This window comes from Bactrocera tryoni, chromosome 2, assembly GCF_016617805.1.
Source record: "Bactrocera tryoni isolate S06 chromosome 2, CSIRO_BtryS06_freeze2, whole genome shotgun sequence".
NCBI classification, from domain to species: Eukaryota; Metazoa; Arthropoda; class Insecta; order Diptera; family Tephritidae; genus Bactrocera; species Bactrocera tryoni.
In genome coordinates this window covers 43,941,497-43,958,964 of record NC_052500.1, presented here as the reverse complement: position 1 = coordinate 43,958,964, position 17,468 = coordinate 43,941,497, and the positions used below count along the sequence as shown (strand labels likewise).

Below are 17,468 nucleotides of genomic sequence, written 5' to 3'. Positions count from 1 at the left end.
TTAAAATGACCGTCCGTCCGTCAGATTGAATATTTTCAAATATAATGCCAGTATTGCTATTGAGCATGGCAAAATAGTGTTGCGTAAGCTAATTTAAACTCCTTTTTACTACTAAATAGATATTGCAAATTCAAAAAATAATTATTTTAAGAATCATTTTTATTTAAAAACTTAGCTTGGAACTAAAAATTAATATGGTAAATCTGTTAGGATGGTCAAACACTCCATTTGGGAACGAGTAGGATTCCTGATCGCCGGCGTATAGCTAAATTCTGACATATAAAACGTGTATGTAGTTTGTGATTACAAAAATTTATACTTAAAATATAGGAAACATGGCAATTATAATTTTCTGTTGATTTATCTTACAATAAAAAATTTTGTTTTACTGTTCAGACGAATTATTATAGTATGTAATATCAAACTTTTCTACAATAGTTATCTCTTATGGACCACTCATTATAAAATATAATTTCCAATTTGTCCATGAATAAGTTAACTAAAACGCTTAAAAATATATAACATATTTATCTATATCATGAAGGTATAATTAATTTTTTTGATAACAGCTATAAATATCACTCTATAACAAAAATTGAAAATAGTATTTATAAATGAACAAATAAAGAACTATAAATTTATAATTTAATATTACAGTATTTTCGCTTTCTGCATCCCGTTTTGACCTCTCGCCACTCTTATTCACCAGAGGTGGCCATGATGTTTTATTGTGAACGTACACTTGAGGGGTAGGTTAAGGACTGTGAATGGCTCTTTTTTCTATTGTGAATGGGACTTTCCCTACTCCTCCATGATATGGAGTCTCCACAGGCAATAGTTAAAGCGAGACAGTTAGTAGACCATACATTTTTGCGCATCAAGATCGCTTGTAATAAACTGTTTCAGTGACAACAAAATCTTTGACAATATCCTGTGTGTGAACGGTCTCTTATATATATATATAGACCGACTATGTTGTTATGCCTGAGAATTTGTAATTAAGAACGAGTTTTTGGTGTTTTAATAGGATGAAAATAAACGAGAAAAATTTGTGTGTTTTTGCCACTTCTCCTCCCTTTGATTGCGAAGGATTTTTGAATAAGCGGGGTGAAATAAATAAGGCTTTCCAAAGGCGATATTTTGTTCTGAAGGGAAATTTATTATTTTATTTTGAGAAAAAAGGAGATAAAGAACCATTAGGACTCATAATTGTGGAAGGTTGTACAATAGGTAATCAACAAAAAGTTAAATGAAATTGTTTATTTCACTTAACCGTTTTATTTTATTTGGCTTTAGAATTATCCGAAGAAAGCGATCAGTACTGCTTCGAAATAGCTTTCAATGGCAACCGAACTTATATCTTAAGTGCAGATTCGCAGGAAATTATGGAAAATTGGATGAAAGCGTTGACGTGTGCAGGTTATGAATACAAAAAATTGGTTGTGGCGGAACTGCAGCGACAATTAGAGGAAATTGAATTTTCTCGTAATAGTAAGTTATTATATTGACTTCTATTGCATTGTACAGAAAAATGGTTTGACTTTGAAGTATACTATATATATATATTTTCTTGATCTGGAGGACCTGCACTATCCGCACATACTCATTTTAATACCGAAATCGAGGAATGCAATTCTAAATCCCAGCCCCGAACAATAGTATTTTGTTTTTTGAACGGATTCATACCCGTAAACCTTGAGATTTTTTTATTCATCATTTATTCTTCAAAACTACAATCGCACACAAGAAATTCTCTTGTTAAATAATACATTTTGATTATATGCAATGATATTAGATATGCTTTCAAAGTTTGGCCAACGTAAGTGTACAAATTTTTTATTGCCTGCACAAAAATGATATATTTTAATTTTTGACAATCGTGCGCATTAAGTTTGATTCACTTTTAATTTTTTTTTTATAAAAACACGAAAAAAACTTAATATTATTATATTTTTACTCTTGGTGGCAGTTTAAAAGTTGAAATAGTTAAGAGAAAAGTCTATGCAAAGTCAAAACATCTCTCTATACAACTTTTTTTTGTTACTTTGTGGCTCTTAAATAGAAATTTTATAAAAAAAAAATTAGGCTGGGAATTAGAATAGCATCCCCGGATTTCGGGAATAAATGGGTATCACTGGAAAGGGGACGTTTTCCAGATCACGAAAATATATATATATAGTAGTTTTTTTTCCGCGCCGCGCTTCAAAAAAAATAACCATGGCAACCCTTTTCTTATTGTGCAAATGCAATACGGAGTGCAACGTATTAGACCAAATTTTGGCCTGGAAGTTAGGCCACAAAATTACAAATTATATTAAAAACTTTTTGATAAATCGAAAATTCAGAGTAAAAGCAAACGGTGCCATTACAGATTGTTGGCCATTGGAAAACGGCATTCCTCAAGGTTCGCCATTATCCGTCACTCTTTTTCTAGTTGCTTTTGACAGGCTGAGTCGAGTAATAAATGAAAGCAAGTTCTTCAAACATGTCTTCTACGCAGATGACTTATGTAAATACGGCAGAGTAAAAAATGTAACGGTCTTCCGAACCGAATTTAATAACCTCCTCGTAGAGATAATAAACTGGTGCAACGCTAGCGGAGCTAAGATATCCATAGCCAAATCTAATCATCTGCACATTTGCAACAAACATACTTGCCAAAGTTTTACTTTAAACCTAGGCGACACCTACAAAAAAAATGTTACAACACTCAAGATACTTGGCATATTCTTTAATAAAAAATACAACTGGAATGATCACATGCTAATTTACAAAAATCACTACAAAGTAGACTCAATATAATAAAATGCCTAAGTAACATCAAGCTGAAAAGTAGCACAAACTCACTTCTAAACATTGTGAAAGCCATTATACTTGGAAAAATCGATTATGGCCTGCCATTTTATAGCACCACGTCACCAGCAAATCTATCTAAAATATCATCTGTTTACCATTCTGCAGTTCGCTTGGCGTTGGGTGCCTTTCGCACCACTCCCACTCTCAACCTTCTCACCGAAGCGGGACTTCCACTCCTCAAAGATAGGATAAATTATATTACCGGTTGTATGGCAATTAAACTTACGCAAAACAATGACTCAGTGCTGAAATCATTAGTGAAAAAGAGACTAAAACGAAAACGTAAAACACGTAAGGAACCAACAATAGAAAGACTAATTGAGACAGCAAAATACCATGATATGCCACTGGATCATAATGCCACCACAAATATTCAAAACCCACCATGGGCACTCCCTACAAACTGCATATTACTGCAGTTAACAAAATTCAAAAAAGAAATCACTCCAATTTCAATGTATCTCCAGCATTCCAATGTATATTTCCAATGTATATACGCAGCAAATACCACGACTGGTCTACCTTATATACTGACGGCTCCAAATATAAGGACATAACCGCATATAGCGTCGTTAACGAGAACGTAACACTATCCTCCTCTATACTGCCATCATACGCATCTGTATATACTGCAGAAGCAACCGCAGTCTACCACGCTTGTAAAATAGCAAAGAAAAGCAAAGGGAAATGGCTTATCTTTAGCGACTCACTCTTAACTCTGCTATCGGTAAAAAACATTAACAATAACGATACCGTGATTTCCCAAATCAGAGATATATTAACTTCCAATGCTACAAAAATTAAGTTAATTTGGATTCCCAGCCACATCGGAATAAAGGGCAACACCTCGGCAGACGCAGCAACAAAACTTGCCACCAACTCACCGTTACACATAACAATCAGCTTTAACAAGAAAGACCTAAAAAACACAATCAATAAATTAAATCGGAAACTTATGGTTGAACATAAACATAAAGAGATTTATATGCATTATAAGCAAAATTAGATTGTACTTTGAAATATAAATGTTTTACTAATATCAAACGATAATAACGTAAAGCTGACGGCTTAACCGCTAGTGCTATATATATAAATTGTAATTATATTATTCTTTGTATAAAATTAATAATAATAATAACTTCCAAATTAATTGCAGAAATTATTACCGAGGCCACTTCCGCAACAAATGTACCAAGACCACCACCACGAAGGTACAACCCATTCAATCGACCAGCACCTCCCCTGCCAGGCTTTAGCAGTAATAATAATGTCTCCTCAGAACCATTCATTAATGGACATTTGGTTTCCGCAAAACAGTGTGCCCAGACTTCATCAGGTAAATATATGTAAATACTAAGTATTTGAATTAATGCATACATATAATACCCCTAAAATGGATTATCACGAGCAACTGCATAGCCAGTAATTGTTTTTTCGTATTATGTATTACTAAAATTATTCATTTAAAGGTTTGATAGTGTAAAAACATTTTTTTTGGAAGTTTTCATAAAGTTGTAAAGTTTTTCATCGGATTTTCGAATTTTTATTTGTTGTCATTCGGATTTAATATTGAAATAATAACAAATGCCTTTAAGATTGAATTTTTTTTATGTTGGAAACCAGTACTTTCGTTTACATACTTATTCGGTTATTTACATATGTATGTCTGTTTATCGAGATGATGTTCGGTTTACAGTTTGCAGTATGCGAAAGAGTAAGCGTAGCAATCCGCTTAGTGGCGTAAAATCAGAGCAACTGAATAGAGTGCGTCCTGATTCCATGATATAAGATTGTGTCAATAGCCCAAAAATCGTTTTGATTCTTAACTGCTAGTAGCTGCTAGCAACGAGGAAAAACAAAGCAAGCCAATTGAGAAGTTACGCTCATTAAGAGCGATATAAAGAAACAGCAAAGAAACCTAGCAGAAATTAACTTGAAAATAGTATAAATGTTTTAAATAATCACAAGTTATATAGCTTCTGTCATGTGCGATTGAGGAAAATCTAGTACTCCTATTGCGGTTTTCAACTCCAAAAATCAGAACAATTCAATTCAGTTGTTGCCGAAAAGGTGTATAATTAATAAAGTGGACATTAGTTTTTACAAATCTGATGTTCTGCACATTTGAAAAAGCCTTCGTGATTACTCAAATCATTTCCAAGTTCCTAACACCAAGTAAGCCAAAGTTTTATTGAAAACTAAATTGCTTTTGAATAAGGTTTTTGTAGATTCATAAGTTATTTTCGTTTCAGTAAGGTATCATTTTGTTTTTTACTAAATGAGATGTGTGGACATTTCCAGATGCGACAAGTTTCTGCTTTTTGTTGATGGTAGTTATCAAAAATGTATTTAAATAGTTTCACCTATGGGTTGGACAATATCTAAGGTTGTCAAGGAGGTTTAAATAAGAACACAGTATTTGTGCACAATGGGTAAAATACAAATAAGTGAAAAGTAGCAAAACGTTAAAAAAATTTGATTTTACTCGGAAAATGTGTGTATCCTTTGTTTTTGTTTTAAACACTTATCACAGTCTCTTAATTTTGTTTTTACCCAGCGGGATATGGTAGACATTGGTAAGCGAGCAACGTAAACGAAGCAGCATGATTGTATCGCTTACTCCGACCGATGAAAATTAACACGGCCATGTCCTACGAAAAGTAACAGATTGTTGTTGTTGTTTTAACGGAATATCTAATCCCCGTTAGGATGGTAAATGTCACTTGTGTTGTCGTCGACGTCATCTAACGACAGGCCCAAGAAACGTGCTGTTTCGACGGGGTCGAACGACGTTGCGCTAGGGTCACTCGGGTTTCTCGCGGCAGCTGGAGCTCTTCGTCTGCTATGGGTGGTGGTTTGACTCCAAGAACGCCATTCACGGGAAGGGTGTAAATGGCGGTCAGTACCTGTCGATTGCCTTGTATGTTGCCAACAACGTTTGTCTTTTCCCCATGTGCTGCCGGCTAGCGACTTGAGGATTTTGTTGCGGCTCTGTACCTTGGCGATAATGGCGGTCGTATGGGGAGAGAAGGAGCATAGACTGTCGAATGTTAGACCTAAAATCTTAGGGTAGTAACAGATCATCCCTTTCGCTTACCATGGCGACGAAGAATTCTTCGATGCCAAAGTTAAGTTATTTTTCCTAAATAAACGCAGTAGTGTTCAACTAATAATTATATAATGTCATCAGACGAATGAACGGTTGCAATTTTCAGCGCCTTTAACCTTATTTCATAATCAACGTTCTTTTCATTAGTTAGACTAATTGGTCTAAAGAATTTCGCCAGTGAATAATCCTTTCTTTCTACCAAGTGCTGGAAAGATGCCGTGCGCCCCTGGAGAATTGAATTTTCCGAACGAACCCATAGCTTATTTGATTGAGTCCGCAGAAAACGTGGAGTCAGTGGCTTTCTCATCCACAGCATTTTCTCATTAATTCCGCTCTTCTCAGTAGCCTTGGGCATGTAGCTCCTGAACAACCATTACCTGCACCGCTTGTTATCATTGCGTTTTCCTTTGCCGTCAGAAGTTTTTGTTGCCTTGTGGAAGTTGTTGTTTTGTTGTATTTTCCTTACGACGTTTCATTAAGGTATCTCAATTTTAACTCAAGTTATTGCTTGCATAGACGTTCGGATGGACGGACGGACAGACAGTCACTCAAAATTTAACTCGCCTCGTCATCCTGATCATTTTTTTGGCTGCAATTTAGAATAGTATCCCCGGATTTCGGGGTTAAAATGGGTATGTACGGATAGTGGAGGTCCTCCAGATCAAGAATATATATATATACATATATATATATATAGTTGCCGCTGACTTATGGTTTTTGAGATATTTGCATTTAAAGTTCAAAAAATCAACTATTTAAAATGCGTGTTTCTCCGATTTATAATGCATTTTACACTTATATTTTTAACTTTTATATCCACTAACACTTCACTAATTCGTTTCTAATCATTTATTGTATAGAAAATAGTGCAAAAATAACTTTAATTCCATATCAAACTTTTTTAAGCATTGAAAACGATAGCATTATTTTTTTTCTCAAGCTTATAAAAAATTTTTAGAGAAATCCATAATTTTGTGAAAAAGTTAAATTGATTTTTTCTTGGATCGTCAAATAGAAGCCGAAATATTTTCAGGTATTTGAATTTGAACTCCTGTTTGTTCGCTAAAAACAATACCTACAATAATAAGTACCTGCATTGCGGCCGCTGGAAAGTGCAACATGAATGACGACGATGATGATACCGTTATGGGATGGCAGAAAGTAAGAAAACGACCAGCGAAAAGATCAATGCAGAACTCACCAAATGTGACTAGAAAACAACCGGCACTGGATTATGGCGCATGCACTTCAAATGATGTTAACCAATTCAATATTTTAAACAACGATGATGGAGAAACGTTCACGAAGAATACAAACCCTGATAATATAATGAATGATAAAAATGCAGTTGAACAAGAGCATGAGAGAAGTGAAATACTGGAAACTCCAAAACCCCCACTAAGGAGCTACTAAATATGTTTTTCTTAGATCTTGAGCCAGATAATACTAGCCCGGAAATTTACAACGTAAAATATATTGGGAACGCTGTTGTTAATATAGAATCACCAAAGAAGGTAAGCGATATCGTTCAATGTTTTCGTTGCCAGGAATTCGGCAACACAAAATAATTTTTTTTTTTTTGTTATACATTTTATTTGCAATCTATTTCAGTAAATAATAAGCAAATTTGATAACAAAACCATAATTTCACTTATATTTTTGGTCTCCCATGAGATCAAAAATAATATACAATATAACAATATGTTCTATATACAAATGTTTATATAAAAATTTTAATTATACATTTAATTTCGTAGTAACATATATAATTAAACATTTACTTAATTCCTAAATGGGAGATCTAGAACATGTTGTCTTTTAAGTCTAATAGTTTCATTACTATCATCTAATAACATGACTGCCAAAGGATTGTCATGATAACTTATCCTGTGCAAATATGCTGAACTAAATCTTTTAATTTCATCTTTAACAAAAGGTATATTCAGATCTGAATGAATGGCTTTATTTGAAATGAACCAAGGCGCGTTTGTAATTAATCTTAGAGTTTTCGATTGGTATCTTTGTAGAATTTCAATATTTGAATTACAAGCAGTGCCCCAAAGTTGCACACCGTATGTTCATATAGGTTTTAGTATAGATTTATATAATAGTAATTTATTTTCAAGATATAACTGCGATGTTTGCCCAAGTAGCCAATAAAGTTGTTTGGTTTTTATTTTTAATTGTTTATTTTTGGCTTGTATGTGCTGTTTCCAAGTTAATCGTCAGCATAAGTAGCAATTAATACATTTTCAGTTTCTGGAATGTCAGATGTAAAGATGGTGTATAGTACAGGGCCAAGAACGCTTCCCTGTGGTACTCCTGCATTAATGTATTTTATGTCAGACGTATCGTCATTTATCTTTACGTAAAACGACCTGCTTGTTAAATAGGACTTGAGAATTAGATATACTTGAGAGGAGAATACTTTTTTTAATTTGTATAGTAGACCATGATGCCAAACTTTATCAAATGCTTGTTGTATGTCTAAAAACGCAGCTGAACAATATTCTTTACGTCCTAAAGCATCAATAATGTGATTAATTACACGATGGCACTGTTCGGGGGTACCATGATATCGACGAAACCCAAATTGGTGTTCAGGTATCACCTTATTCTCTTTAAGTATTGGCAATAATCTGCGCAAAAATATTTTTTCAAATACTTTGGAGAATAAAGACAACAAACTGATTGGTCTATATGAAGTGATTTCGTTCTCAGATTTAGCTGGTTTAGGCACCATCACAATTTCAGCACATTTCCACTGGGTAGGGAAATGGTTAAGCCTTAAAATAGAATTAAATATAAGTGTTAGCAACATAATTCCTTTTTAAGGTAAGCATTTAGCTACTTTGGCATCAATTTTGTCATATCCTGGGGCTTTCGTGTTAGACAATTTCTCTATTTCAGTACGTATTTCAGCGGGTGTAAAATGGTAAAGACATTTGACATGCTATGTCAAGGAATTCTAATATTATATATATCATTGTTCCTGCCACTGTTGTCAAAAGGAGAGAAAGTTGTTTCAAGGTATTTACTAAATGCATTTGCTTTACTTTTATCTGTTTATTTTGAAATAAAAAATTTAAATGTGTTAAATGTTCGCTACAACACGCAAGTGACAACTGCCCAAAAGACAAAAACATTCCAGCTAAATGTGCTAATTGTTTCGAGAACCATGCTGCCAGTTATAAAGGCTGCATAATTTATCAAAAAATTATGTCCAACAAAAAGTCTGCTACCAATGATTTGGATAAGAGCCAAGCTCAAAACAGCCGGTCCAATTATAGCCAGCCAAACTTCATAAGGCCAAGTAGTCAATTAAATAACTTAAACCTCAAGAACAATCCGCCAACTTATGATCAGGTAGTGGGAAATGATAATGTAAACAATCAAGGCGATGCATTGTCAAGAATTGAAACACTTCTGGAAAAACAAGCTGAGTAAATAAGCAATTTACTTAATACGATGATGCTCCTTGTAAATAAGTTATGTATGTAGATATTCGTATAGCCATATGGAATGCTAATGGACTTTCAAATCACTATAATGAAATAAATTTATTCCTAAAATCTCATAACATTCACATAATGCTAATTTCTAAGACTCACTTTGCTAGAAAATCATATACTGTGAGCGTCAAAAATAAGTAAACAGCAGTTCTATCAAAATTAAAGTGTTTATAACAACGCAGTCTTTAATGCAACAATAAAAAGTTGTACTACAGAACCTAAGGCTAAGGCTATTATAAGAGTTTAACTTAGCATAAATAATTAACAAAAATTAAACACAGCCAAAAATAATTCACTTAAAGTAAAAATACTCTCCTTTTTTCGCGTCAAAAAAAAGTAAACAGTAGCAACAACTGTTGCTTGTTTTTAATACTTATTTGGGGGAAGCGCCAAATATCCTTTGGAAACAGTTATTATTTAAGAGACTAAGTGCACTAAAACATATTTTATATATCATTATGTTTTTTTTTTTTTTGAGGTTAAGTCGCTAAAATATCAATATTTGTAATGGGTAGGCGAACGACTACTGAAACGGTTGAAAACTTATATTAGACTTGCATAAAAAAGATAAATCTTTGCGCGAAATCGGATAAATAGTTGGAAGACACTATTGCACAATAAAAAAATTATTGATAAACATGGTACACATCAGACTGTTGAAAATTTGTCACGACCGAGCCGACCAAAGCGCCTTACTGACACTGCAGCGCAATAAATAGTACGGGAAGTGAAAACAAATCCAGCTTCAAACGCTTCTCAAATATCAAAAGATATAGCGGAGACATAGGGTAAACCAGTAAGTGCCAGTACAATCAGGAGAACTTTGCACAAAAGCGGTTTGCATGGACGAGCACCACGCCGAATGGCCTATACATCACAGACGAATAACAGATGAACTTGAAATTTTCAAAAAAGTATACAAATCAGGCTGAAATTTTCTGGGAAAACATTTTTTATACAGACGAAACCAAATTCGAAATATTTGAATCGAAAAAGTCTCCCAAAATTTGGAGATCCAAAAATAAAGCCTTTACTGATAAGTGTGTTACCCACACCGTAAAGCACGGTGGAGGATCGCTTGTGGTCTGGGGCTGTATGGCAGCTTCTGATGTTGCGAATTTGGTTTTTATTGAGCCCACGATTAATACATTGGATTATTTCAACATTAAAAAAAAACAAATTTTGCTCAAAGCATTGAAAAATTAGGGCAATCAGGAAACTGAATCTTTCAACAGGAGAACGATCCTAAACACAAGTCCAAATTTGTTAGTGAGTGGCTGTTATATCAACCACCAAAACGCTGGACAACCCTCCTCAGACCCCATTAATAATATCGAGCATCTGTAGAAGCACCTTGACCGAAAAATCAGGCAGAAGGACATTTCAAGCAAGGACGACCTAAATAAGGCTTTGATTGAAGAATGGAGCAAAATCTCCCCAGAATTTACTAAAAAAATTTTCAGAATACATGCCCAGAAGAGTATGTGATGTCCAGAAGTCCAAAGGAAAGTAAACAGAATACTGGAATGAATATTAATTTAGTTTACGTACATAGATTTTAACTTTACAGAACTCTGTTTACTTTTTTTGACGCGAAAAAACGAGAGTATTTTTACTTTAAGTGAATTATTTTTGGCTGTGTTTAATTTTTGTTTATTATTTATACTAAGTTAAACTCTTATAATATAAGCCTTGAATTCTGTAATACAACTTTTTATTGTTGCATTAAAGACTGCGTTGTTATAAAAACTTTAATATAGATAGAACTGCTGTTTACTTATTTTTGACGCTCACAGTATATATATAAAAGGGTATGAAGTCATAAATGCTAAACATCCGTCTGATAAGGCACTTGGAGGTGCAGCAGTAATTGTTAAAAACACTCTTAAATTTATAAAACTTGATAACGTGAATTTAGTAAATATACAAGCTGCAGCTATTCAAATTAAATGTACCCATATTGATGTATCTATAGCAGCGGTGTACCTACCTCCACGGTTCGCGTTTAAATTAGATGACTATAAAATATTCTTTCAAAGTCTCGGTAACCACTTTATTGCTCGAGGGGACTATAACGCTAAGCATCCTTGGTGGGGATCTATACTGAGTAACCCCAAAGGAACTGAGTTATTTCAATGTATAACAAAGTTCAATTACTCAACTATTTCTACCGGAAAACCTACATTCTTGCCTGGAGACCCTCGAAAAAGACCGGACCTGTTAGATTTTGCTGTGTACAAAGGTATATCACAACACCAACTGCACATTTAAGAGAGCTTTGATTTAAACTCTGATCATTCACCAATAATTGTAACTTTTGGGACTACTGTGTCAAGTATGGAAAAACCATACAAGATTATTACGCAAAATACGGATATAGCAGCATTTAGAAACTGGCTTGTGAATCGAACTAGTTTAGATATATCCTTAAAATCTGGCGATGAGATTGATTTAGCCGTTGAAAATCTTACTAATACTATTCATGAAGCGGGATTTCTTTTCACTTCACATTCAAGTGTTAAGGAAGTTAAAAAACCATTTCTTCCCTTTGAATTAAGACGGTTAATAAAAGAGAAAAGATTACTCAGGAAAAGATGGAAAATTAGTCGTAGTCCTCTTAACAAAAGAATTTTGAACAAGACACCCAATGATTTGAAGTCCAAACTGCGAGAAATAAAAGATCAAGAAACATCAGAGTATCTAAGGAATTTAGATCCCCATGCAAACAACTCTGAACATAACCTGTGGAAGGCAACGAAATATCTAAAGAGACCCACTAGGAGAAACACGATTTTAGAAAATAGTTATGGTCACAGGTGCAGAGATAATCAAGAGAAAGCCGAAGCTTTTGCTTATCATTTACATTCAGTTTTTAGACCAAGCGTAATTCCAGATAATGAAAACACTGCTGAAGTACTAAACTTCCTAGGAAGTAACGACTGAAATAAAGGAAATTAAACTTAAAAAATCGCCTGGTTTTGATAAAATTGATGGTCTTGCTTTTAGACACCTGACCCAAAAATGTATCAGACTACTTACACTTTACCACAAAATTGAACATACGATGACAATTTTTCGATTTTCTAACAAAATAATTCAAAGTTCAAATTTTTTTTTATGCAGTTTTATTTAATTTATTATTTAAAAGTTGGAAAAAACAAACATAACAATTCATTGCAAGTAAAACGATAAATAAAAGCAAAAATTCAAAATTCATTAAAAGGAATTGTCACATAAGTGTACATACGGTGTTAGGAAAACACTTTAAAAATAAATAGTTAATATTTTGTATGATCTCCTTTGGCTTTAACAAATTTGAATAGACGAGACGGCATAGACAAGGCTAAAGTTCGAGTAGTTTCCGGCGATATTTTATTCCATTCATCAACTATAATAGCCTTCAGATCCGATTTTGATGTTGCACGCCTTTTCTTAATCTTTTTCTTCAAATGATCCCACAAATGCTCAATAACATTTAAGTCAGGAGATTGTGGCGGATTCGATTTCACGTTGTACAAGAACCATTCATTCACCAATACAGAAGTGTGGTTCGGATCATTGTCTTGAAGCATGATAGGCTGACCTGGCAAATTAAGTTTCTCGAGACTTGGGATGTAGGTGTCCTTAAGAATATCAATATACATATGTTTATCCATTATTCCATCGATAAATCTTATGTGTCAGACAGCACTAGCCGCCATACAACCATACACCATGACAGATCCTCCACCATGCTTAACGGTGGGAACAATATTTTTTCGTTGCAGCGAAGTATTTTTTTTACGCCAGACTTTGGTGTGACTATCGTTGGAGAAAACATTAAATTTACACTCATCGGTGAAAATGACACGTTCCCAAAAGGTTGGATCAGTTTGATGGATGTTTTCGTATTTTTTTGCATAGCTAATAGCCTTGACAGACGGCAGCGTTAATCCGGATTAACTGCGCACTTAATCAGATCCAAATTTGTAGGTGACAGACGGCAGCTATGCGAGTTTGAAACTCTAATAAACAGCTCATTGTCCTTTTTATAATATTTTCAATGAAAATTGATAGAAGATAAACATTACGGTTGTTAGCCGACCAATTTTTACCAAACCATTTTTTATTACAAAAGCATATCAACACATTATTTTTAAAACTGCATCATAACATAGAAGTTTTATTGATATTATATTGAGAATTTGATAAACAGCTGTCAGGGTTGCTTGTATTTCATTCACAATAGATGAAAATTGGCCATTTTTAACAATGTTGCCAACGAAAATCTCACAAACTCCCTAAATTTTGAGAGTTATTTTTGGATTCAGCAACGGAGTTAGCTGTGGTAACTCCTGAATTAATCCCGAAAAATGCAATTAATCTGGTTTAACGCTGCCGTCTGTCAATGCTATAAGCCGCTTAACAATATTTGCATCTCTTAACAATGGTTTTCTTCTCGCTGCTCTGCAATCTAAATCATGCTTTTTTAAACATCTTCGAAGGGTTTCAGGATGCACATCAACTCCATAATCATTTCCGATGCCTTTCGCGATATTAACGGCATTTTCCCTAGGACAAACGTTGATTGTACGAATAATTTGCCTTTGCATCCTCAAATCCAGTTAAGGTGGGCGACCAGGGTGAGGCTTATTTTCATAGCTACCTGTCTCGTTAAAATTACTAACTATCACCTGTTGCTTTCGATAAATTTGTAATTTTTCCAATTTCCCCAAGGGGTTTTCCTTCGCTTTTGAGTTTTATTACGACTTTTCGTAGGTCTGACGATGTTTCTTTTCTTTTTAACATTTTGCGACTATATATAAACTAAAGATAATGTTTTCACGGCCGCAATTACAAAAGAACTGACCACGCAAACCCAACGGTAAATCAAATATCAGTAAAGCGTATTGTGAGATATCATAATATGGGACTCACCTTTTTCATTCGTTTTTTATGCAGTGTCAATAGGAAATTGGTAGTTTCGTGTTGTAGTTAGTGGTACAAGACTAACAAAAATAAAATGCATTTAAAAAATTATCAAATTTGTGTTATTACATTAGATAATCGCAAAATTGTTATCGTTTGTTCACTTTTGTGGTTAAGTGTACATCTACAATGCTATGCTCAGACTCGACCACTATCCAATCCAAATCAATGGGAATGCGCTGAAATAATAATGATTCCAAAACCTTACAAACCGGAGCACTGCCCTTCTTCATACCGTCTAATTAGTTTACTGGCGACCTTCTCTGAGATATTTGAAAATATATTTTTAAAGAGAATGTTACCTGTTTTAGGGGACCTAAACATATTACCTGAACACCAGTTTGGGTTTAGAAGGGGGCATTGAACTCCTGAGCAATGTCATCGAATTGTTAAAATTATCACGAGTTCTTTCGAATGTAAGCAATACTGCGCAGAGGTCTTTTTACATGTTAAACAAGCAATTGATAAAGTATGGCACCCAGGGTTACTTTATAAAATAAAGAAATGGTTTCCAGCGCCTTAGCAAAGATGCATTTTCTGAGCTTTATTCGATTGACGCAGGAGTTCCCCAAGGGAGCGTCTTGGACCCCGTATTATATACAATATTTACAGCTGACCTACCGATCGCTAATGGCATAGCGGTAGCAACTTATGCTGATGATACGGCATTTATCGCCACCAGTTTTAATCCTAGTGATGCCTCACTTCACTTACAAGAACATCTTAATATTGTCGAAAAATGGCTAAAGAATTGGAAGATAGAACTAAATACACAGAAATCCGTTCAAATAACGTTTACGTTCCGGGATGAGAAATGTCCCCCCGTAACATTAAATGGCTCCATAATACCTGAAAGTGAAACTGTGAAATGCCTTTGTTTTTATTTGGACAGACGTCTCACTTGGAAGATACACATAATAGAAAAAACGAAGCAGCACAAATTTAAAACTAAAAAAAATGTACTGGCTTTTAGGTCAGCGATCACAACTAAGCCTTGAAAATAAAGTACGTCTTTACAAGTCAATCCTTAAGCCAGTATGGACGTATGTAATGCAGTTATGGGGTACGGCGAGTATATCCAACATTGAAATCCTCCAAAGATATCAATCGACAACTTTAAGAAGCATTGCAAATGTTCCTTGGTATGAGAGCAATTTCGAAATCCGCAAAGATTTAAATATACCTTTTGTTAATGGCGAAATCAGCAAATCTTGTCGAAAGTATTTAGATAGATTGTCTAATCATGAAAACGTACTGGCAATAAATTTACTAGACAACAGTATGGATGTTGGACGCTTAAAACGAACTCACATTTTGGATCATCCATATAGGTTTTAAGTAGTTTTAAGAAGTTTAAGCAAATAAAATATAAGAATATATTGATTAGTCTCAATGGAGAACAACCAATCCTGTCACCATTAATGTATTTAAAAAATTTGCTGATTGTCAATTGATAGATTGCAAATAATTATATATTAAAAAACAAATCAAACTTTAGTTAAAATCCATTTATTCATAAAATAAGAAAATGGTTGTAAACAAGCAAAAAATTGGTGTTACCATATGTTGTAAAGCCGCCAATGCAGAAAGGAATTATATGCGGAAAACTAATGTGTTATATATTTCCTGTCATTGGAGTATTATTTGTTTTCTTTATTTCTTGTAAAACATGAACGTAAGGTAGCACTGATTATTAGTTAGAATGCTTTTGTTATTGTGTGAACAAAAATAATTGAACAAAAGTTAAATGTTGAATAAAAGTTATTTTTGCATTATTTAATATAAAACAAATGGTTAGAAACGAATTAGTGAAGTGTTAGTGTTAGTGGATATAAAAGTTAAAAATATAACTATAAAATTCATTATAAATGGGAGAAACACGCATTTTAAATAGTTGAATTTTTGAACTTTAAAGGCAAATATCTCAAAAACCATAAGTCAGCGGCAACTGTATATATATATATATATAGGAGGACCTCCTCTATCCGCCTCCCCCCGAAATCCTGGGTTGCTATTCTAAAATTTACCCATTTTTTTTATATAAACAACCCCATATCTAACGCGATTATTTTCAGTTTATACAAATAACCGTTAGGTGAAAAAACTATTATACTCTGTGTCGATAATACGATTGGAGTGCTGAACACATAGAGCGCGACAGACTGCAAGCGACATCTGTCAAATATTAAAATACACACGTTCTAATGGACACAGTTATTTAGACAGCTGCACGACTGCAGGCCGACAGTTGTCGCTCTCGCTAGTTTCAAAATATGTTTATGTTTGCCAACGACAGTAGGACGACAGTAGAGTTGACAGTAGAGAGAAGTGATGCCACTTATATGTAAAATGTAAAATTATTCAAAGCTCTAACAAACCTGACGTTATTTTACAAATAAAAGCATAAAATAGCTCTGTTATATAATATTTAATACCAATTGATAATTTAAAACAAATAAATTTGCCTATTTACTTATTTTTTGCATAAAAAATTTCACTTTGAACAAAATTTTAAAATTTCATTAAAGTGCAAGGTATTAGTATGGCCACAACGAAATTGTGTACATGCAAAATGCTGTGTTGTCTTGTGTACATGCCGGCCATTGTTATGTCGCTGCCTTCTTACAAATGTTCATGTAGAATGATTCCCGACGCCATTTACAGTTCACTGTCGTGCTGTTGTGTCGTGTCGAACTCTATGTGTTCAGCAGATGGTAGCTAACAAAAGTAACAGTAGTCACTAATTTTAAAATTTGACGCTCTTATTTTAGTGGTTGGAAGTATTAACCAGGAATAATGGGATGCCCAACTTATTCCAGTGTGAGAGCGCCTCAAAATAAGCGTTTTTTATAACATTTTCCATTATGGCCAGATCGAACAAAATAACAATTTTTGGGCATTTATTAACTCAACACCCAACATTTAGTACGTATAAAAATTACTAAATAGTGGTTATTTATTATATGAAGAAACTATTTAAATCTTTTTAAAGAATATTAGAACAACTGACTTTTGTCCTTTCA

The 17,468-nt window shown here is 33.9% G+C and overlaps 1 protein-coding gene across 3 annotated transcripts; it reads left to right on the top strand.

The window, feature by feature from the left end:
* Nucleotides 1-914: 914 nt before the first annotated feature.
* Nucleotides 915-17,257, top strand: LOC120767779 (sesquipedalian-1). 3 transcript variants are annotated; one of them, XM_040094024.1, is made up of 4 exons: nucleotides 915-1,230; nucleotides 1,297-1,491; nucleotides 4,013-4,192; nucleotides 17,217-17,257. In XM_040094024.1, the coding sequence occupies exons 1-4, from the start codon at nucleotides 1,029-1,031 to the stop codon at nucleotides 17,240-17,242; spliced, it is 603 nt and encodes a 200-aa protein (XP_039949958.1). In that variant the 5' UTR covers nucleotides 915-1,028; the 3' UTR covers nucleotides 17,243-17,257. The 3 variants fall into 3 exon arrangements, with proteins under 3 accessions (XP_039949958.1, XP_039949959.1, XP_039949957.1); XM_040094025.1 differs by lacking the exon at nucleotides 17,217-17,257 and adding an exon at nucleotides 6,999-7,074; XM_040094023.1 differs by lacking the exon at nucleotides 17,217-17,257 and adding an exon at nucleotides 6,981-7,068.
* The last annotated feature ends 211 nt before the right edge of the window (nucleotides 17,258-17,468 follow it).